Source organism: Bacillus rossius (assembly GCF_032445375.1).
Source record: "Bacillus rossius redtenbacheri isolate Brsri chromosome 9 unlocalized genomic scaffold, Brsri_v3 Brsri_v3_scf9_2, whole genome shotgun sequence".
Lineage (NCBI taxonomy): Eukaryota > Metazoa > Arthropoda > Insecta > Phasmatodea > Bacillidae > Bacillus > Bacillus rossius.
In genome coordinates, this window is record NW_026962013.1 from 29622074 (window position 1) to 29644836 (window position 22763).

General features: G+C 40.4%; 1 protein-coding gene across 1 annotated transcript in view; it reads right to left on the reverse strand.

Moving 5' to 3' along the window:
• Positions 1-15736, reverse strand: part of LOC134542892 (alpha-1D adrenergic receptor-like) — a 41519-nt gene extending 25783 nt beyond the window's left edge. Inside the window, exons 1-2 of the mRNA XM_063387477.1 lie at positions 15577-15736; positions 1098-1318 (exon numbers count right to left, since the gene is read on the reverse strand). Of these exons, the coding sequence (XP_063243547.1) occupies positions 1098-1318; positions 15577-15736 (381 nt within the window). The remainder of the gene's footprint in view (positions 1-1097; positions 1319-15576) is intronic.
• Positions 15737-22763: the final 7027 nt, after the last annotated feature.

Consider the following 22763-nt stretch of genomic DNA (forward strand, 5'->3'; position numbering starts at 1 on the left):
CACGTTTCATTAAATAAACCAATATGAAAACCTTTTCGTTCCCAAAAAAAAAAAATAAACGGTGGCCATCATTTTTCGACTCGAGCACGCAGTTTGCTTAACCTTTTTCCGAACATGTTTACTAAGCGCCTGTACTTACGCTACACGCATTGCATATTCGATGTCCATGAAGCCTATGGGCGTTCCATTCCCGGGCGGAGAATTTCTATGCAGATGAGTTAAATTAACTGGTAGAACGTTGCGAAAAGTGCTTGGAACTGCAAGGCGACTGTGTGAAAATGTGAAGTAGACATGCAGTAAACTGAAACAATCAATAAAACCTTATTTTACGCGAGTTTATTTATTTTTTTAATGACCAAATGGTACTTACTTTTCGGACACGTCTCGTAGTTTTGAGTAAACATGCAGATTTAGAAATTTGGTTAAGATTTTTGAAGGAGTTTTGAATTTGGTGTGCCACAGAAGCAAACACGTATAATTGATGATTTTTTTTGACGTGACAACGTCTAATAAATCGATGAACGCCGGCTGCACGCACGAAAAAGGGTCCCGTTACGCTGTGTCCCATTACGCTCATTGTACGCTTGCGCCTCATCTATCTCTCTTCCACTCGATTGGAACAACCATCGATTTGACTTTTTCGAGGCGCATTAAACTTGAAACACTCCCGTTCGTTTCCTACTTTTCCTATCATCGCCCTAACCTTAACAGAATAACAGATATTGGAAGAAGTTAAACAGCAAACATGTATAACAGTTATAGTTAAAATAATCTCTTCGTTAAAGTAGTAAACATACCTATTTGAATTAATGAGTGCAAATAAAAGTAAATTTATCAATTAAATTGTAGATTTAATTTCACTCCTTTGTATCCATACAAAATAGTTGTAATTCAATAAAAATGATTCAATTTTAGTCATGAAAGTATGCAATCATTTCATAAATGTTTTGTTATTGACGTTGTCACGTTAAACTATCGTCCATACATAAACCGACTTTACAGACAACCAATTTTTTTTTTTTGCTTCACGGACATAGGTTTACCAATGAGAACTGTCAAGTCCCAAGAAGTGACACTGGCCCGCTCTGTGACCGCACCTTGAAGGCCTCGCGGAACTTGTGCGACATGATGTTGTAGAGCACCGGGTTGACGGTGGTGGACAGGTAGTAGAAGATGCCCGACAGGTAGGTCAGCACCGTGTACACTTGGTCCAGCGACTTCCGCTTCTCCTCCGCCTTGACGCTGTTGGCGTAGACGGCGAGCAGGCGCTGCGCGTGGAAGGGCGCCCAGCAGATGAAGAAGGCCGCCACCACCGCCACTGCCAACACAGCGGCACGAAACAACAAATAACACGTCAGCGAGTCTTTCAGCACTCGCCAAGAGACGCGTAACACCCAGGAGCGTAGGAACCGGTTGGCGACAGGGGGGACTGTCCCCCTGAACTTTCTGGGTGGAGGGGACTGTCCCCCTGAACTTTCTGGGTGGAGGGGACTGTCCCCCTGAACTTTCTGGGTGGAGGGGACTGTCCCCCTGAACTTTCTGGGTGGAGGGGACTGTCCCCCTGAACTTTCTGGGTGGAGGGGACGTGTCCCCCTGAACTTTCTGGGTGGAGGGGACTGTCCCCCTGAACTTTCTGGGTGGAGGGGACGTGTCCCCCTGAACTTTCTGGGTGGAGGGGACTGTCCCCCTGAACTTTCTGGGTGGAGGGGACTGTCCCCCTGAACGTTCTGGGTGGAGGGGACGTGTCCCCCTGAACTTTCTGGGTGGAGGGGACTGTCCCCCTGAACTTTCTGGGTGGAGGGGACTGTCCCCCTGAACTTTCTGGGTGGAGGGGACTGTCCCCCTGAACTTTCTGGGTGGAGGGGACTGTCCCCCTGAACTTTCTGGGTGGAGGGGACTGTCCCCCTGAACTTTCTGGGTGGAGGGGACGTGTCCCCCTGAACTTTCTGGGTGGAGGGGACTGTCCCCCTGAACTTTCTGGGTGGAGGGGACTGTCCCCCTGAACTTTCTGGGTGGAGGGGACGTGTCCCCCTGAACTTTCTGGGTGGAGGGGACTGTCCCCCTGAACTTTCTGGGTGGAGGGGACTGTCCCCCTGAACGTTCTGGGTGGAGGGGACGTGTCCCCCTGAACTTTCTGGGTGGAGGGGACTGTCCCACTGAACTTTCTGGGTGGAGAGGACTGTCCCCCTGAACTTTCTGGGTGGAGGGGACTGTCCCCCTGAACTTTCTGGGTGGAGGGGACTGTCCCCCTGAACTTTCTGGGTGGAGGGGACTGTCCCCCTGAACTTTCTGGGTGGAGGGGACGTGTCCCCCTGAACTTTCTGGGTGGAGGGGACTGTCCCCCTGAACTTTCTGGGTGGAGGGGACTGTCCCCCTGAACTTTCTGGGTGGAGGGGACTGTCCCCCTGAACTTTCTGGGTGGAGGGGACTGTCCCCCTGAACTTTCTGGGTGGAGGGGACGTGTCCCCCTGAACTTTCTGGGTGGAGGGGACTGTCCCCCTGAACTTTCTGGGTGGAGGGGACTGTCCCCCTGAACTTTCTGGGTGGAGGGGACTGTCCCCCTGAACTTTCTGGGTGGAGGGGACTGTCCCCCTGAACTTTCTGGGTGGAGGGGACTGTCCCCCTGAACTTTCTGGGTGGAGGGGACGTGTCCCCCTGAACTTTCTGGGTGGAGGGGACTGTCCCCCTGAACTTTCTGGGTGGAGGGGACTGTCCCCCTGAACTTTCTGGGTGGAGGGGACGTGTCCCCCTGAACTTTCTGGGTGGAGGGGACTGTCCCCCTGAACTTTCTGGGTGGAGGGGACTGTCCCCCTGAACGTTCTGGGTGGAGGGGACGTGTCCCCCTGAACTTTCTGGGTGGAGGGGACTGTCCCCCTGAACTTTCTGGGTGGAGAGGACTGTCCCCCTGAACTTTCTGGGTGGAGGGGACTGTCCCCCTGAACTTTCTGGGTGGAGGGGACTGTCCCCCTGAACTTTCTGGGTGGAGGGGACTGTCCCCCTGAACTTTCTGGGTGGAGGGGACGTGTCCCCCTGAACTTTCTGGGTGGAGGGGACTGTCCCCCTGAACTTTCTGGGTGGAGGGGACTGTCCCCCTGAACTTTCTGGGTGGAGGGGACTGTCCCCCTGAACTTTCTGGGTGGAGGGGACTGTCCCCCTGAACTTTCTGGGTGGAGGGGACGTGTCCCCCTGAACTTTCTGGGTGGAGGGGACTGTCCCCCCCAACTTTTTAGACAGTGATATTTTTATTTCATAATATTATTCTGCCCAACTTTATTTGTAATTTCTTCACTCATCAAATTTTATCTTAAGGAAACAATAATAATTTTAACATCGATGTATCCAATGTTTAGATACAAAAAACTGCTTAAAAAGCGCTATTTTGCACTTTTAAAATCAAAATTTTCCGGTGGAGGACCCCCGGACCCCCCCCCCCCCGGTCTTAGTAAGAGGGAAATGGGTTTACATGACATTAAAATCATTATTTGTCCCCCCCCCCCAACTTTATGAACACAGCTACGCCAATGGTAACATCTAACATCGGTAACAAAGCAAATTAACGTGTTCTCATGTTACTTGTACAAAAAAAATATATATGTCACGAAATGTAACGTTAAATAATTTAAAATATCGTCGATCGTGACCAATACATGAAACTTGTGTTTTCAACTACATTTATTGACGTAGTTTCCGCACCCACGGCTAGAATTCGTTGCTGGAGCAGCTACGTCGACCATCGAATCATTCGATTTTCAGAGCGAAAGGTTATAGTGGACCTAATTTAACTCTGCCCATCTTGTTAAAATTAAGTTAACAGTTAATATTACAAAGTTTTCATTTGGCTTTGTGAACTTTGGTTCGTGCCATTCGCCACAGATGACAAAACCGTGGATACACATTTCCGTGCCATTCCAGTTACGAAACTACTCTTACAAAATGCCCTTATACGGAGAACTAGAATGTTACACATAAACACATCAGAAAAACGGTCATTTTTTGGCGACGAGAAAAATGGAATGATTATAATAATCGGTAATCGAATCGATTCACAGGAGAAAAATCGTATAATGCAATCTGAGAACTTAGATTTTACTCTTGTGAAATGTGTCCATACATGAAACAAGGATTTTACGGAGAATTTATTTCCGTTGAAAAAAAAAGGGGGGGGGGTTGTGCATATAGAACCACTTTTCCCGTTGTTTTCTTTGAAGTTATTTCCTTCTGTTGATAGAATGATAGGTTTTAGGATTTTGCCACCTCTCCCTCTTTTCGTACGCCTCTGCATGGAAATATTAATTTTTATTTATGAATACATGTATTTAAAATGAAACATCAATTTCATTAAATACGTGTCCATGTATGAAAAATTTTGGCTTTAAAATTATTAAAATCACGTAAAATAATTTCTATAATAACGATATCCTAGAATGAAAATATATTACAATTTTAAGATAATTTTAAAATTTTATAACATTAAATTATGCTTTATTGTAAAATATTATTAAAATATATTTCGTTCTATGATTTGGTTACTATAGAGGTTTTTCTTATGTGACATTAATAATTTTACAGCAAAAACTATATATTTTTCATTATTGTTTATTCTTGAGTTTCAAGCCCACTAGACTATTTCTATACATTCATGTCTCCACAATGAAAATATCTAGCCGACAAAACAAACCCCGTTGAATGGTGTCAAGACGTTCAGATTCTATTATTGTTTATATATTTTCGTTATTCATGCAAGATGCAAACTTTCTATCCTCTTCAAGTTCGTTCAATGAACCCAAAATATTCTCAGCATTCTATAATTTCAAGGTATTTTTCTATCGCAGTCTGCTCTTCAATCATCTGTTGGTTATTTTTTTCCTCCTCGAGTGATTAGACTATCGATAATTTGAAACGGATAACACATCGCTCCACCAAAACGAAGCAAGAAAGAGCTCTCAATTTGTCAAGTACACGCTTGGTGAGATTTATCGCAGGTTCCACTCATAGGGATGGACTTCTTCAATTCCTTTAAGAGGTTAGTATCCTCAATTATTTTGCTTATAATATTCTACGACTTTGTTCATTATTTTTAATTAATTCATAATATAACCATAGCTAATAGTTTACAAAAGGCCTTTTCATTTTCGAAAAATACCCTTATTTAATATTTTTTAATAATTGAAGGCACATTTTCGTGTCAGTCCTAGCGTGCACTGAAATCAAAGAATGTGGGTTAACCTTTAACATTTAGTTTTCTTCTTCAAATACCTTTTTTTAGTATAACATTCATAAATCAATAAAAAATTAGGTTTTTCCATAACCCTAAAAAAATCAGGTTTCTATGGTTCTGAAAAAAAATATTTTTATTGATTTAATGAATGATGTACTAAAAGTTAGCTTTTTGAAGACGAAGATTACACACGAATGGTTAACCCAAAACTGTAAATTGTAGGGTTCCATGCTTCCAGTACGTTATATGACTGACAGAAAAAATTTGCCTTGGAGATCATAAAAAAAATTAAATAAGGACCTATTGACTGAGAAAATATTTTATAAACATATAAATATGGTTATATAGAGAATTTATTAAAAAATAACGTGCAAAAAAACTGTTTGAAGCTAATTTAAGGTACTGACCTCTTGAGTTTTTGTTTTACAACCGTTATTTCCCCGGAACCCGAAAGCTTTGGTTTCCTGAAAGCTTCTCGTCGAGTCATCGGAGGAACTTCGGCGGATCGCTACCAAGCATCGTTTATCTTTAGAAGAAGACCGAGTCGTCGGCTTGCATGCCAACTCACGCACATAGCTTAACCGTAACAGCCGGGGAGCAGGTAGCGGGAAAGTTCTGCTCCAGCAGGGAGCACACACTTCCCGGTCTCCGAGCTGGAATGGCGTGCCTTGAAGGTTAACTCAACCCGCGCGGACGCCTAGTAAGGATACGGACAGCGAGACAAACTTCTGCAGGTTCGAAACGTGACTAACAAAACACTTCTTTATTCACAACTTTAAATAAATTATTACCAGGAACGCAACTAGTGTAAAGGTGAAGCTAATACTATTTTTCAGCTGAAAGGAAAGAAAAAAAGGTGGAAACTGAGATAGCTATTATTATCTTCAACATAATTTTTTTATTGAGTCCCATTCCATATAAAAAAATAGGGCCATAAAAGTTAATCTGCATGCATTAAACAAGCTGTGTAAAAAAACTTCTAATAAGTGAACATGAAACAATTACGTAGGTAAGACTTTTGCTCATAAATATTTGCCTGACTCTTCACAAATATTGATTAATGGGTAGAATGAATTAGGCACAAAAATTAACAACGAACCGGCATTAGCAATTTTGATACCGAATGTTCCAAAATTCTTGGTGTGTACGCCAGGCGGTGACAGAAGACAACTAGAAAATATCAAATCAACACAAAATAGCGCTTCACTAGCTATGCCATGAAATGATGAGAAACAAGCCACAAAGAGACGGAATGACAGGTCACCGATGCATCTGAGGAAAAAAAATATTTTATTCAGAAACTTGCAACTACACAGATCCCTCATCACAACAACTGCTCCTCGAAAACTGCGATTTGCTAACAGTGACGCAGGATTCACTTCACACGAGTCTTGTTGTTCTCTGTACAACACCTGAGCTTCCTTTGCATGTCGCATTGCCGTCCGCAAGCCCGTACGTGTGATGCGTGTCGGCCTTCTCTCGACTTGCGTTACGCATCCGTCTCGTCGGAGACATACAGTAGTACAGCGCTCCACAGGTTGAGTTCCAAGCATACATTAGGTGGTGATGATTCGTGCTTATCTGGTTGCGTTATGTCACCCATTTAACTTAAGCAGAAATAATGTGAAAACATTCGTAGAACTTGCCAAAAAAGACGACGTGAAATTTAACAGCTCAGCACGCATTCTAAGGACTAGCCGTAACAACGAAGTTGTTGGCTATAGGCATTTATTGTAATATGAAGCCATGAATTATAAATTGGTTTTAAATGCACATCTATTATAATTCCTTACATGAATGACGCATGAAGAAAGAATGTAGAAACCGTAAACACGAATCGAACTGTTTTATGAGAAGCTATTCTATACTCGTATGGAAACAGTCAATTTGTAGATTTGACAGAGCGCGTGTAAGAAATAAGAAAAAATGTGTTGACGTGTTTACCAACCAGTATTAAAATAATCGATTATCCAAAAAGGAATACTTTTCTAAATTTCATTTTGGAGTGAACGCTTCGTAATAAAACTTTTGTAAGACATTTATTTTAGTGAATTGCTCAAAAACTGAATTTAAATACACTGTAATGATTTTCTTAGTAAGGAACGACATTAAGCATTTACAAAAAGAGTCTATAACTTCCCATTTTGCCTCATTCTAATAATCATAAAAATGTTATTTAATTGGCATGTTATGACAACATGACCACACATGGTAACTAATAGCGTGTTAAGAAATATTTTATGCCTGTTTTCTAAATGAACGATTAATCTAAATGTATATAAGTGTATTTAAGCAGTGGTGGAACATAACAAAAATATTGTTTTTTCTTTGAACACTCTAGCAGTATTTATTTTTAAACACAGAATAATAGGAAGAACAGAGGAGTTTAACAAGGTTGTATGCTTTCTCATCAAAATACTCTTAATAAAGTCTCCATAACATGTTCAGAACTTGTTGTGTGGCCTTTGTTTATTAGTTGGTGACGTCACAAGTAAGTAATTGTGCGTGACAAGGCCATTTTCGCAAATGTGTTTGAACTTCTCTATACGTCACTTAATATGACCAAGTGTTGGATGTTGGATGCTACTATGGCTGATACCTTTTTAGCATAATTTATTAATTTTTCGAAACACCTATGAAAATTGCGTGCGTATATTTATTACCAAGGAATTTTGTTTTTCGTTAAAAGATACTGTGTAAGAAGTACATATACAAAAACTTGTGCCTTAAAGCATAAAAGCATAAAATAACTAACAACCCTACCTAAATAATTATAAAATAGAGGCCATGTAGTCTCCTCTTCTTTTTTTTTTTTTTTTTTTTTTTTAGAATTGTACCCACCGAAGCTCGGTTTTTTGTCCAGTGTTAGATATTCTGGTGAGTTTCCTTCCTACATGGTTCCATCATTTCCATATCCATCATCAAACAAATACTCAAATTAGTCCACCCGACAGAGTACAGGTAAAACACCCAAGTGTCTAATTACCAAACGGGGTACAAAAGTCAATAAAAAATGAATATTCAGTACTACAAGCAAGTATTTTTCAAGAAAAATTCTGAATGCTTGTTAGACTGCAACACGGTACGCTCGCACCAGCGGTTTCTTCGTTGAAACTGGTGGCCGTCTGCAGAAGAAGCCATCGCCTTATTTGGACAGGCAACACAGGACGCATTTGGTTTCGCATTTGGTTTCTTAACACATGGTGATCTCGAATGTTTTTTTTTATTTTTGCAAAGAAATACACACCCCTATAGTGAGATGGGTAAACTAGGTGTCAAGGTCACCCAATCATCAAATAGTACGTTGTGGCCAGCCTCAGCGATACACTGCATTGGTCAGCATACAAAGCAGCTTCCGATCTTGGGTCGTGAGGTTGATTCAACTACGGGTACATGTGTATTTAGATCAGTTATTTATAAGCTGTGCTTAGGAAAACACACACAGAGCTATGGTAAAGGGATTTTTTCCAGTTTTATTGGTCTTGGAGCTAGGACCATAAAAAAACCTAAGGGACAGTTTTTTAAAACCTTCACAATAAAAAAGGTGGCCATAGTTAAAATCGTGTTCTGAGCGTGTGGCATAACTTGAAAGTTTTTCAACGAATTCTATTAGTAAGTTTTGTAAATTTCCAGGATATTAGGGTTAACTCAAGCATTAAAAAAGTTAAGAATCTTATCGGTCTCTCTCGACCTTGTTTGGTGGCAGGGGCCAAAGGATTTGCTTCCCACTGACCAACATTTTTCATATATACTCGGGTATCGAACTAGTGTTCAGTCCTGCCAGGGGATTTTTCACATCTTACCCGGTTAGAGATCTCGATGATCACAGCCTGTCGGGGGCTCAAGTTGTGGCAAGACGAGAAAAAGAGAGAGAGAGAGAGTGTGTGTGTGTGTCGCAACCACCCTCCTAGCTTCTCTTGACACGGGCCATATTTGGTGAAATTCTTCGCGTCGGACCAGACAGACGACCGCTCTCGGCCCGGCCAGGTTCCCGAAGGAGTGGGAGGGGCCCGAACGAGCAGGCAACGAATTATGGACGTCGTAGCTTATCGGAACGACCTCCAAGTATCCCCTTCTCCCCCCCCACCCGTCCACCACCTCTTCGCCCATTCCCCTCCAACCAACCCCGTTAAGGAAACTTGCAGCTTCGACGGCGAACAGGGAAGTCTTCGTGACCCGTGGCTGCTGTGCTTGCGGAGGCCGTTGGCAACTTCGCGGTCGTTCGAGGGGGACGATATTTATCGATCAGGCAAAGACTTCGAGATCGTTTGAACTCGAATAACCGGCGTGGCACGCGCGTAGCTATAGACTGTTAGTAAATTTTCACCATGAATTTACGAAGAACGCTGGTTGCAAACTACCCAAGGATCTTCGTAAATATCCAGGTATTGAGTTCACGTGCTTTCAACATGAGTCGACAAGAATTATTTTGGTACAGCAATAAATCAATTCCAAATCTTGTTGACTCCATACCAAAATCACTGTTATTTCTTCCACGTGTATGGTTACTTTTTTTCCTTCAACGTAACACATAACTCGGAAGTCAGATTACGGAGTAGTTTTTTTTTTTTACCAAGATTCATTTATCAGAAATTATGAAGAACTAATTGGTTATTTCGGTTAATTCTTGTGGAAAAGTCCGTAAATTTGCTGTGATTTATAACAGTGTAGTTTTGTTTATCCTCCACCGCGCACTCGCTTGCTCATGAGGGTTAAAAAAAAACAAGACTTTTTCAACTCGCGGATTGTTCTGAATGGTAACGATACAAAAGCAGAAGTTCTGAGCCTATATTATATTCGGAGATACGTCGGATTCATAGCATTGCTATTTGTTTAAATATTTCTCTAATAAAAAACCTTCGTCATACACTTCATGTAAGTTATTTCACTCATTTAACTGATGGACAAAGCTTTCAGCAAAAATATATTTTACTTTACTTTAAAGATGTTGTCTTGGACATACGACATTGCTGATTGCACAAAAAAGATAAAGATACACAAACACACAGAAAACACGCCAAAATCAGGTTATGTCAAAAAAAAATAGCAGACTGATACAGTCGGCTAACAACGACGAGACAGTATCAACAAGAACAGTAAATAAAGACAAAAAAAACCTTGGACAACACAACGGCAAATAGATGATCCCAACAATGGTGCTAAAACTTTTTGACGTGACGTCTAATAAATCGATGAACGCCGGCTGCACGTACGAAAAACTGTCCAGTTACGAACATTGTCCCGTTACGCTGTGTCCCGTTACGCTCATTGTACGCTTGCGCCGCATCTATCTCTCTTCCACTCGATTGGAACAACCATCGATTTGACTTTTTAGAGGCACATTAAACTTGAAACACTACCATTCGTTTCCCACTTTTCCTATCATCGTCCTATCCTTAACAGAATAACACAGATTGGAAGAAGTTAAATAGCAAACATGTTTAAAAGTTATAGTTAAAATAATCTCTTCGTTAAAGTAATAAACATATTTGAATTAATGAGTGCAAATAAAAGTAAATTTATCAATTAAATTGTAGATTTAATTTCACTCCTTCTTTTCATCCATACAAAATAGTGATAATTCAATATAAATGATTCAATTTTATTCATAAAAGTGTGTAATCATTTCATCAATGTTTTGTTATGACGTTGTCACGTTAAACTATCCTCCGTAAACCGACTTTACAGACAACTAATTTTTTTTATTTGTATTTTAAACGGAAAACACAACGAAGACACAGATGCACACAGGCAGACCCAGTGATATGAAAAAAACTAGAGAAAAAAATTGATGTTCCCGCCATGTAGGCATAAATATATCAATCCTTGAGAAAAGACTCAAGACCACGGCACAGTTACCCAGGGCCGTCGAGAGAAACGTAGATAATTTTGGCGGGCCCCTACCCATTACATCAAACCCCACAATTATAAAAAAAAATATCCTAAGACCGTAAATGTTCCCGGCCATAACTGTTAATATGACCTGCGCGTATAAAATAACTTGTAAGGTGTGCAATGAATTGTGTTTTAAACACACGTGTAGTTACTCATGCATAAAAAAACACTCGACACTAATTCCCCCCCCCCCCCCCCTTGCACATGTGCTCAGTGCAATGGATATCCCCCCCCCTTTTTTTGGCACAAGACGGCCCTGCAACTATAGTAAAATATTAGATTTTTTTTTAAACGAAGATTGGTTTTCCTGTAAGCAAAAACAGTACAATTTTATATTACACTCCAATTTTGTCTTTCAGAAGCATGTAGCGTTATCATTAGCATAGATCTCTTTAATTAGCATAATCGTAACTGTGAAACGGTAATTGTAAACGTAATCCCGCGGGCCCGGTTGAGAATCCTACAGAATTACGCCCCCTACATATATTGACAAAATATGGAGCACTAAATATTTTTACACATTTGTCCTAAAATAAACTGTATTACTTTTATTCCTCGTGTACAACTAGCAATCAAAAATAAAAAAATGTAAATACTTACTTTCTTTTCAGTTAGCAAATTATTATAACGTGACGATAAATTTTTATTTCATGCATTGGAATTTATACTGTCCACATTTTTCTTTTTGTACTGGGGATGGACCGTAAACGATATGGTAACGAATACAACTCATGAAGTCTTAACTGAACGTATTCACTAATCAGAATTATATTTTACTAACGGTATAAACTATAAACTGTTTTATAACAATAATTCACTTGAATGAACAGTATTCTTGGGCTACTATATTTGTTACGTAATTGAACTAATTAAAAATAATTTAAACTAATACTAACATCTAGCGTAACACAAATTGATAAACAATTTTTTTTTTTGTTTTCTGATTTGGTGCATAGACGTATGGAGGTTTTGGAGTTCCTACTTTGGAGCAAGCAACATGCAGTTAACCATGCGAAAAACGTGGATTATGTGAAATTTAATCCGGCAACGCGCAGTGACCGCCCTTGAGCTTTGTTTATTGTCATCGCAAACGCAAGACGCACAGGACATTGCAGATTTTTGAACGTGAAGGACAAATCAGTGGAAATCATTGGAATGCTTGGAATCAGCACATCTTCTCCTTTACAATTGCCGTTAATTATTGTTGCTTCAATCACATTTGGCATCAGTTTTTTCACGGAAGGTCTGGTTCCGTTGCATAACTTTGGCGTGATAGCGCTACATGACAGTGTGGTGGACATAGAGAAATGAGATACAATTACTGTTTGTATGTCTGTGACATATTATTTTCTTTTTACCCATGGATATCGGTTGAACGGTTTAGAAGTTGATGCGCTGCAGCGCAATCTAGCGGCGAATTACAAATAATGTATAGCATAAAAACACTCTCCATGAAAAAACACTTCGATATGCCAACTTTCATGGTGTCGGAGTTTACTGACGTCATACATACATTCCAACATCCAATTATATATATATTAAATTTATTTGTATCAAAATATGTGTGTCCACTTAAAATAGGAAAAAAATTACTTTCTTCAATACTGCATGGTAATGATTTAAGTTGTAAATAGCTTAGAAAAATAAATCTAATCTTACAAGGAGACTGAAGATAGTTAGCTTTGGAAAAAATCTCTTACGTAAGCATTGCAAGAAGAAAGTTCTATTTCTAGGGCAACGTTAAGTAGTTGGTTTTGAATCTGTAGCTCATTGACTCATTGTAGAGATCCTTCTCGGAAAGGGTTCCACTCGTATTTACCGTGTTGCCAAAACAAAGATGTCTCATGCAGGACATTGAATGGCTACTGTCGCGTACATTCTCGCCTTGCTTCGACGAACCAATAACACCATAAAGTACACGAAAATGCCCTGTTCCAGCGTTCCAGTTCCCCCCACCCCCTTCTTGTACGAAAGTAATCACGTTAGTGCCAAGGCGGGGGAAATGTTGGAAAAAACATTTCGTGCTATCATATATATTTTTCTCCTTAAGACAACATCGTGCTGAAACTTCTAAGCAGGAACGTATAGCAAAAAAGGGGTGGACCTAAACCCTGGGCCCCGCTAGAGTTTCGACATATTTTTTGATGTGTATCATCTTAGCTCTCGGTATACGGCATTTGGTAGGAGTAATTTCGTGAAAATGGAACGGAAGTCGATGAACGGGTAGCAACATAAACCCGCATATAGTCACTTTTGTAAACTTTAGGGTACATAACAAACGTATTGGTCTACCAAATAAAACTTTATGATAGTGAAAATACCCTGGAATATATTTGGTAAACTAAAACAGTCATAGTAAAAAGTAATGTCAGGTTTGAAAAATACTTAATTCAACTGGCATTAAAATGATTATAATATATTCTCTTTCTAAATTCGCAATTGGCTAAGTATCTTAGTGGAAGAGCGCGTTACTCGAAATATTTTTTTACTTTCTAAAAATAACAAATTACTGGATTATAGAAATGTGATTTCAGCATATATATGAATACATGTTATTTATTTGTCTTGTCTCTCTAATATTATTATACACATAGCTCAGTCCATTGAATTGATTATTACACCATAAGTAGACCTATACTATCTATTTTTACTTAAGAAAATAAAGTAAATGATGTTTATTAGGAAATGAATGTCCATGGTTTCACATAGGTATTAAAAAATAAAACTTTATAGTAGTACAACAATACTTCAATAATTTACTGTCTAAATTCAGCGCGAAAATAGGTCAACGTCGAAAAAAAAAAAACTGTCAATTTATAAATGAAAGATATTAGAGAGTTTGGTTGGCGAGAAATTTGATTCACAGCCGAATATAAGATTTTTCATTTGCGGAAATTTTACTTCCTGGGTTCTTTGACTCTGTGTTGAGGTATCCGTTCGCAATGTCTCACCCAGTACGCCCCAGTATGCGCGGCTACACACCTGGCTACTCACAGGCTAGCGGAGTTTAATTTCGTTGGTGGGGGGGGGGGGATGGAGAGGGGTAATGTGGGGATAGAACCAATCTATCCGCTGTTTGCTTTAAATTTATTTCTAACTGTTGGTGGGAATGATATATATTTGTTAAGATTTCGGGGGTGGATGGATATGCCCTTAATAAACAAATAATTAAATTATAATTAGAGTAACGTGCAATGTTAAACAGAGAGAATACACAGTAATATCTGAATGTAATTCGCAGGGCGTCGACCATCACAGAGGTGGACATAGTGGCAAGACTGTCGTACCTCCGGCGAGATCACATAATCCACCTCGGGACGAGGGACCAGAAACGAAAAGAGTAGAGACAAATGTATGTCATATGTTTCCCATGAGATAGTGACAGTAAATATTTAAAATCTTATTTCAAAGTGGGTTCCCAAAGTGGATCTCTGGGGAAAATGAAGAAAATTGACTGAAAAGTCTTTATTTTGTATACGAACGAATGCCTCACGTGTATATGATCTTTCAAGGTAGCATCGAATTACCAAAACGTGTGCGCGTGGAGCTACGCGCGACAGAAGTGAAACTTCTTGCTTCTTGGGTATAGATAGAGATAAATTATTAGTATTTTTTTTTTTACTGAAAAAGAGATAGTAATGGAGAATAGTAAGGAAGAAATATGGTAGCGTCAACCGTTAGTCGTCACGAAAACTGAGGAGTAGACAAACACAAGCAGCGTTACCAGAATTTCGTAGCATCACTGCTGCGTCATTTATATATCTCTCCCCTGCCGTCTCCCCTTCCGGCCGTTACAACTAGCATACAGCATGCTCCACTACATACCTATCCTCCCCCTCTTGCCGTCTTCCCATTCAACCGCTAGCACATTCGTTGAAGTGGCGTCGCCGCTGACGCACTCTCATCCTCTACCGATTCCCCCACCACGTACCTAGCTATTCCCCTCATATGATCAGAATTTTCGTAACGCTCGAAAATTGTAGCCCTCTCAGCAAAGAAGTTTCACTTCAGAATCTTCAATCCAATGTTACAATGAATAACGTTTCGTTTACCATGTTGCGTTCCGTAAGCGGCGGGTTACCGTTGTGAGGAAGAGCCTTGAAAGAGCATTTAATTTTTATGTGGGATGCGAGATGACTCTCTCGCGGACGCAAGAGAAGGAAGGCTTCGCTAGAGATGATTTAATCATAGTGTTTCTCAGATGTTCTAAGACATAGTAATGAAGTGCTGATTTGGTAACAGGAACCCAGGAGTCGAAAGACTACTTCCCAACACAATCAAGTTCGGTATAGTAAGATTCCACAGAGGATTGGTGTGACAAGAATAACAAGAATAAATCGGAGAAAAATCAACAGAAGTCTCACGAAATCGTGCTCTCTGAACATTTATTTGAACGACTTATATAATATGCATGTGCATGAGACTTAGCCTTGCGCTGCTCGTTTGGGGTGACGTGAGCTTGCTTCCTTTCTTGATGGTTTGTGGGACGAACGCAACTTCGAGGAAGGAAGTCTTCAGGAGGTACGGCAGCTTGCTAGATGTTGTTTTTCCTCCAGGAAGAGCTTTTATGTTGACGGCTCGGTCGAAAGGCTCGGGCGGACGGGTTATAACTTCACTCGCCATACTGGATTTGTTTTTATAACTGTCAACGGGCATTGGATTTGTTTTTCTAACAGCCAAAGGGCATTTGGTTTGTTTTTCTAACTGCCAACGGGTGGCCACGTCTTCGTGCACACGTGGTAACTGCATGAAACCTTTTAGTTTTCAGCTCATAGTCTGCGCCTTGTTGGTTAAACGCCCAAATTTTGGCTGAAGTATAGTGTTTGAATTGTGGGAACAGCTTTGAATGACTGTGTGTTTTGGAAGTGACTGTCATTAACGACGGAGATTCTACAACACACTTATGTACTGACCATAACTAGAAGTGGTAAAGCACCGTTTTCGCAATGTTTTGGTTGTGAAAACATGGTGACGGCAAGGCAGAGAAAACTCCATGCTAACTTCACATCTGAATGAAGAATTATTGATACTCGATATTTATTGAGACATACTGTTGGGACTATAAAATGAGACTATAGTAGAATTAATCAGCTATGGAAGTAAATGACACTTATTAGTAACGCTATTATTCAAGGCAAACATTGTGATCATGAATTCCCCTGACGTTTTTACAAGTAGCAGATAGCATTAGTGATATATCAGGCGCAAAAATGAAGAGCCAAAAAGTAATTTGCAATGCTTATGTAGTGAAACTCCGTATGGAAAATTGCAGTAAAACTAAAATAACGCCGTGAAAACTCAATCATCCAATTTAGAGGATGACGTCAGGCATGTCAGGGAGGTTTTAGTCTGTGGAGTGAGTGTGCCTGCTCCAAAGTAGAAGTCATAGAAGTCACACCTATTAGCAATCGGTTTTAAAAACAAACCGTAACTGCGTACAGGCTAATATACTAGAAGTTTGTTTAAAATGTTGAAAGTATCTCACTTGGATTAATCGCGAAGTTGCCATCAGGAAGGGAGTAATCGTTAAAAAACAATGATACTAACTACACGTATGCAAGAAATTACCGTTTAACTTCATTATTTATAAAACAACTTTTTTTTCCCCATATGGGATAGGGGAATAGTGGGTCATTTTCATTTTGACCTCAATGATTAACATGAAAAACATTGAGAAAAAAACACACATAACCTTACTTCTTACGTCTATGGCCTAAACGGGCGTCGGTCAGTGGCGGATACAGGACTGTTTTCCGGAAAAGTGTCGGAGGGGGGAGAGAGAGAGATAAAGAGAGAATTTTGGAAACTAAAACAACAAACAAAAATAAATAACATTTGAACACATGAATGAAAAATCTTACATTACTACTGACGCTAACACGCTGACATACAGGCTTACAGCAGTAGCAGTAGGCTAAGCGGCTTCTCAGTCAGTTGAAATTACAGGTGTTGTAACACCTCACCAAAAAAAAAACACACTGCATTCATTGCTTCATTGATATTTAGAAAAAATTTCCCTATTCCTAAAGGAGGGGGGGGGGGGTAGGACAAATACTACCCACCAAACCCCCCATTTTTTGTGACGGCCACTGAAAGGCGACTTCGCCCGGCTGAACTCTCGCACGTGGCGAGGCAGGCCGCGGCGGAAATACGCACTACGTAAAAAAAAGAACCGTTAAGGAGGCGCGAAGACACGTGTGATGGGCTGGTGAAGGGCGCGGAGGAAGGAAAGGCTAGTGACCTCGATGACTGATGGACGGCCGTAAAAAAAAAAATAGTCCAGAGCACGGCAAGGCGTGCGCGCTGATGAAGGATAAAATTGAATCCAGGACTTCTTGACACGGCACGATTGTGCTCAGAAACAGTACAGTAGAACACTCTCTCAAAGTTTTCCGCTCGAAAGATGAAGACAAAATTTCAGAACCCCCCCCCCCCTTATAAGCGGAGTTGTGTTTCTGGAAATATATTTTATTGAAATTCTTTTGGATTGTAAGTTAACTGATGAAGACTTAATAAAACTACCTTTTGATGCGAAGGCTGCTTTTAGTGAAAAAAAAAAAATCATGGAAAGTTGCTCACATTATTTCGATGTCAGAGCAACTTGGTGAATAAAAAGACATATAAAAAAATTGTTCGCGACCTATTTTCAAGCAATATTTAATTTGTACTCAATAAAATGTATTGATTAACAATTATAAATACACAGAAACAATATTAACAGCAGTTGGCTGATTCAATTAACCAACTTTCATTGCATTTATCCTGAAGGGAGCACCACAATACCTTAAAAAAACACACACTTATGCATGTAGTTGAATAACATATGATCATTGTGTTTTCAATTACATTTCTTGACTCGAATCACACGTAGTTTCCGCACCCGCCGCTAGAATTCACTGCTGTTGGAACTACGTTGACTATTGAATCATTTCATTTGTAGAATGAAATTTTAAACTATAGAACGAAACGGCTCTGGTAAAAGCAAAAAAAAAAAAAGACTTGAAAAAAATATTTTTCTCTGGCTTTGGGATTGATTTTCGACAAGGAATTTTACTAAAATACTGCCCATCTTTTTAAAATTCACTAAACAGTTAATACTATAAGATTTCCCTTTGTCTTTGTGAACCTTGGTTCGCGCCATCCGCCACAGATGGCAGCACCGTGGTTACACATTTCGGGACAGTTTATCATCGTCAGGCCGTCAAGCAGCCACTGAAGTCGGCTGTTGTCGATGACGTCATGCGTCAAGATCTTCTCAGCCAATGGACATGTTTTCGTCAGAGTTTCGTAATAGTCAGCGATGTGTACGCGCCTTAGTTTGGACAGGGAAAAGTACCATATTGGCGTGAGACGCGTGCTGTCAACACATGCTGTCAACACGTCTGACGTCAGCGTATCGGCTTTCAAAAAATAAATGTATGCTTTTCTAATGAGGCGTGGCGCCAATCTTTGGACCGCTGCAGAATCCTTGGTCTTCCCGGTAGGGAAAACTCAGATGTTGGGAAGGGGGGTGGGGAGACCAAGAGTATCTCTAATGGCTCTTTAAAATTCATAAATACCTTAGAAATTACGTTCACATTCATACCGACTACGCCAAAATAAAGTGTTTCCCCCCCTTCCTTAAAAGCTGAAATATAGGAACCAAAAGACGTCATAGTGATTTCAACAATTTTTAGGTCGTAAAAATTATTTAAATATGTAATGTAGCCAGGGGCAGCCATGTCTGCATGATTGACGTGGTAAGTGTGTGAAGCCGTTTGTTGTCTTCAACTAATTATTGCCGACATGTTGGTTAGACGCCCAAAACATCTGCTGAAATGTTAGGTATGCATAGTGGAAACAGTTTTAAAACACTTTTTTTTTTTTAAAATTAAAAATCGAATGTAGCACATTTGGCGTATTTAAAGAACATTACACAATTAAATGAACTTAAAGTTAATAGTGATTGGCTGCGTGAAGTCATTGGTGTTTTCTATTTAATTCAATCTTGGGAATGACTATAACTAATACTGTTAATAGACTCCTTGTTATGGTTTCTGAACACCTCTTAGATTGTCATTTAATGTAACAAAGGCCAATTTTCAATATTAAAAAAAATGGAAATGGCATAAAAGCTTTTGAAACCAAAATGGTGTCTTTAGTTTCCTTAAGATTTATGCACTAAGTAAGCATAATTTAAAAAAAATCATGCCGAGTGGGACAAATATACGCAAATGGTGTTTTCAACTACAATTTTAGACGCGAGTCACAGCTCGTTTCCGCACCCGCCACTAGAATTCGCTGTTGGAGCAGCTACGTCAACTATAGAATCATTAGATTTGTAGAGCGAAAGGTTACACTATATAATAAAACTGCTCCTATAAAAGCGAAGAAGTCTTGAAGAAATACTTAACCCTGTCACTGGACTTGATTTAAGACAAATATTTTTTTATTAAAATAATGCCCATCTTTTTAAATTTCACTGAAGAGTTAATACACTCTTAAAGTTTCCCTTTGGCTTTGTGAACTTTGGTTCGCGCACCACAGATTGCAGCACCGTGTTTGTTAAACATTTCCGTTCCTTGACTTTCGTAGCATTACTCCCACCAACTGCCGTATAAGATGTTACACATGAAAAATAATAATGAAATTTATTTAAGTATTCGAAGAATGGTATGGACATAATAAACCAAGATGCCATAATACCGCACTGTGTAGTTGTGTTAAAGTGTCACTAAGCAATTAGATACTTACATCGTTAAAAACACCGCATTAAAAACGTGTTGCATAACATCACGGCTGCATTACTGTTTCACAACTGTGTGTGAGATTGCAGTACTGTGGTGCGATCGCTGAAAGTGATGCGTCTCTAAGCTACTGACGCTATAGTCACACTTGAACTCCCGTATAATTTTTTTTTCCTTCCTTGCAGATAGTGAGTGAAAATATCCATTCTTGATAGAACAATTGTCATAAAACACACATTAATATAATTGTTGATAAAATATAAATTTTTAATTTGGGACACCACTCATAGGTTTGCAAACTTCATAAGAAATTGGAACTAGAGAAGTTTGGTACAGGGTCCAGGGTCAAAGACCAGCCACCAAATGGGATTATGAGGTCAAAATTTCCCAGGTTTTCCTCAAAAAGACTAAAAAATCATAAAATATTCTTAAAATTTCCCATTTTCGAGCTACAATACTCGTTTGGAGGGAAACCGGGGAAGTTTTGACACTATAATCCAATTTGGTGGCTGGTCATTGACCCTAGACTATGTACTCGACTTCTCTAGTTCCTACTTCTTATGAAGCCTGCAAACCTATGAGCGCAGGCCCAAATTAAAAATAGATATTTTAGTCCCCAAAAATGTCGGAGGCTTATGGAAACTTTCCTTCCTGGGTCCAGGACAAGGTTTTGTCTCTTAAGGGGCCCGCAGAGTCAGGGTTGTATTTTTGTTCGTGTGGCGGGATGATAAGTGCGACGCTCGCTGGTGCTTCTAGCGCGGTATCACCTCTAAGCTCAAGGCTCTGAAGTGGTGCGTAGTCGTCTCGTCGTTCATAGGGAAACTATGGGATATGAGCGGTAACCACAACATTATAAGCTGGTGAAATGACGACAAAGGTGTAAAGCAGTCCTTTCAGTGCTTTTAAAAGTCTGTGCCGAGTGTTTCAAGCCTAATAATTTTCCTGAAAACACCCGTTTGAGCCTTTTTCACGCTCCTTAAAATACATTTTAAAAACAAAATATGGAAACAGAACTACTCGTTTGGTCTCAGCGTATTATTAAAAGCTTTTCTTAACCAGACACACATCGGATGTCTTCAGCAGTTTTCAAATCGAGTGGTTTTTTTTCTGAAGCTCTACAAACCGAATTTGTGTCCGGGTAGGTGGGTATCTTAACACTACAACTTTATACGGCGGAAAGCAATGAAACGCCATTGTAGAATCGCCCTGCCATTAAAAACTCCAGGTGAGCGGATTTATCTGGGGTCGCAATGCCCGCAAGCGACTACCAAGGACTCATCCTTATTCATTCACCACGTTTTGAATTCGTATTCCATTAGTCACAATTTCCATTCCAACTGGAACTCAATGTGTTTTCCCTTAAAGGAGGATGTAGATGGTTGACGACGAGAAAGGGTTAGTTTTGCAGTGTTTATATTCATGTTCCTGCGCTTTCCCCGCTGCAGGTGCTGCAACTCCCGAGACAGTTTGTTTTTATTCCCTTCCACTCTCTTCCAACCCGGTCGCGGATGACGTAAGCAAAAAGTACCGAATAGGGGGAGGGCTTGAAGAATCGGAGTTCCTCAACGATAATGGACCACGGGTCATTTGCTAGAACGCCTGCGCCAGTGTCGCGTTGGACTTCAGGAAGACTGAGAGAGATCATTTCTTAAGATGGACTTTAATTTAGTCTGAATGAATAAACTTTTGCCCATCTACCTTCTGCAGCGTATCTGACCGATTTTCACTTTGTTTTCGACTAATATATATATATATTTAATATTTTCGATAAAGACCAGGCGATCTAAACTTTTATTACTTTACTTTCACTACTTTCGCTACGTCAGTTCTCAGTGGAATAATATTGTTACGTGGATGCTATGAACGAGGCGACGAGGCAGGCCAGACAATCTGGTGCACCGACCATCCGGGGGGGGGGGAGTGTCCACGGGAGGCCTCCAACTCCCGGAAAGGTAGCGCACGTCATCGCGCTACATGGTAATCTGATATAGAGCGGCGCTTGTCTGTCGACACGTCTTCAGAGCCACCGTCCAGTGAAGTTGCGTAACTAGGACGCCATATATTCTGGCAGCTTCGGACACTTCGAAGGGCTACGAGATCTTTCCGGAGCGGGACTGAGGTGCATATAAGCGGCGAGGCCTGCCCGCGAGGCAGTGAAGTGAAGAGGGCGAGTGACCCTTTGGCGAGCGATGAGTGGGCTAAGGTTGGTACATCGCGGTCTGTGTGTGATGTAGATGAGTGAGTAGTGCGAGGTAGTGTGTTGGCACCGACGTTCGTGGCATAAGATACGAGCAACAGAGCGCTACTGTTGAGCCGAGCTCCAGTGGGAGAGTGAATAGTAGACTTATCAAAAGTGTGATTAATTTATGGATAGTATAATTTAATGACGAGTGAAAAATATATTTGATAAATAAAACTCTGGTTAATCAATTTGGGCTATCTTGCCGCACCTGTGTTTTCCCCACATGTTTCGAAATTCGAGGTACATATGTAGGGGGTGATAGAACGCAATTAAATAGGTCACAAGTCACAATTCACCATGCGATATGTGCTGATAACTCAACCGGTGAACCGCTAGACGGCGGTACTTTCCATCACACGATATAAACACGTAGTTCCCAGCTAACCGTCGTCATTTGGTTGTGGATCTCCAACTAGATGGACGCGTACGCGAATCAAGAGAAGGCCGACATGCATCACACGTAGGTACGGGCTTGGGTACGGCAATGCAAAGGGAAGCATGAATATTGTGCCGAGAGCGTGTGAAGCCTACGTCACTGTTGGCGACCGCAAAATCGATCGGTTGTGCTGTGGGATTTGTGTGTGATTAGGACTAGCATTTAAGAGGTATTCACAAACATTTTTTTAGATTAATTTCATTAAATTCTGTGTTTTCTGGGTAGTGAAAATGTTTAAAACTAGTG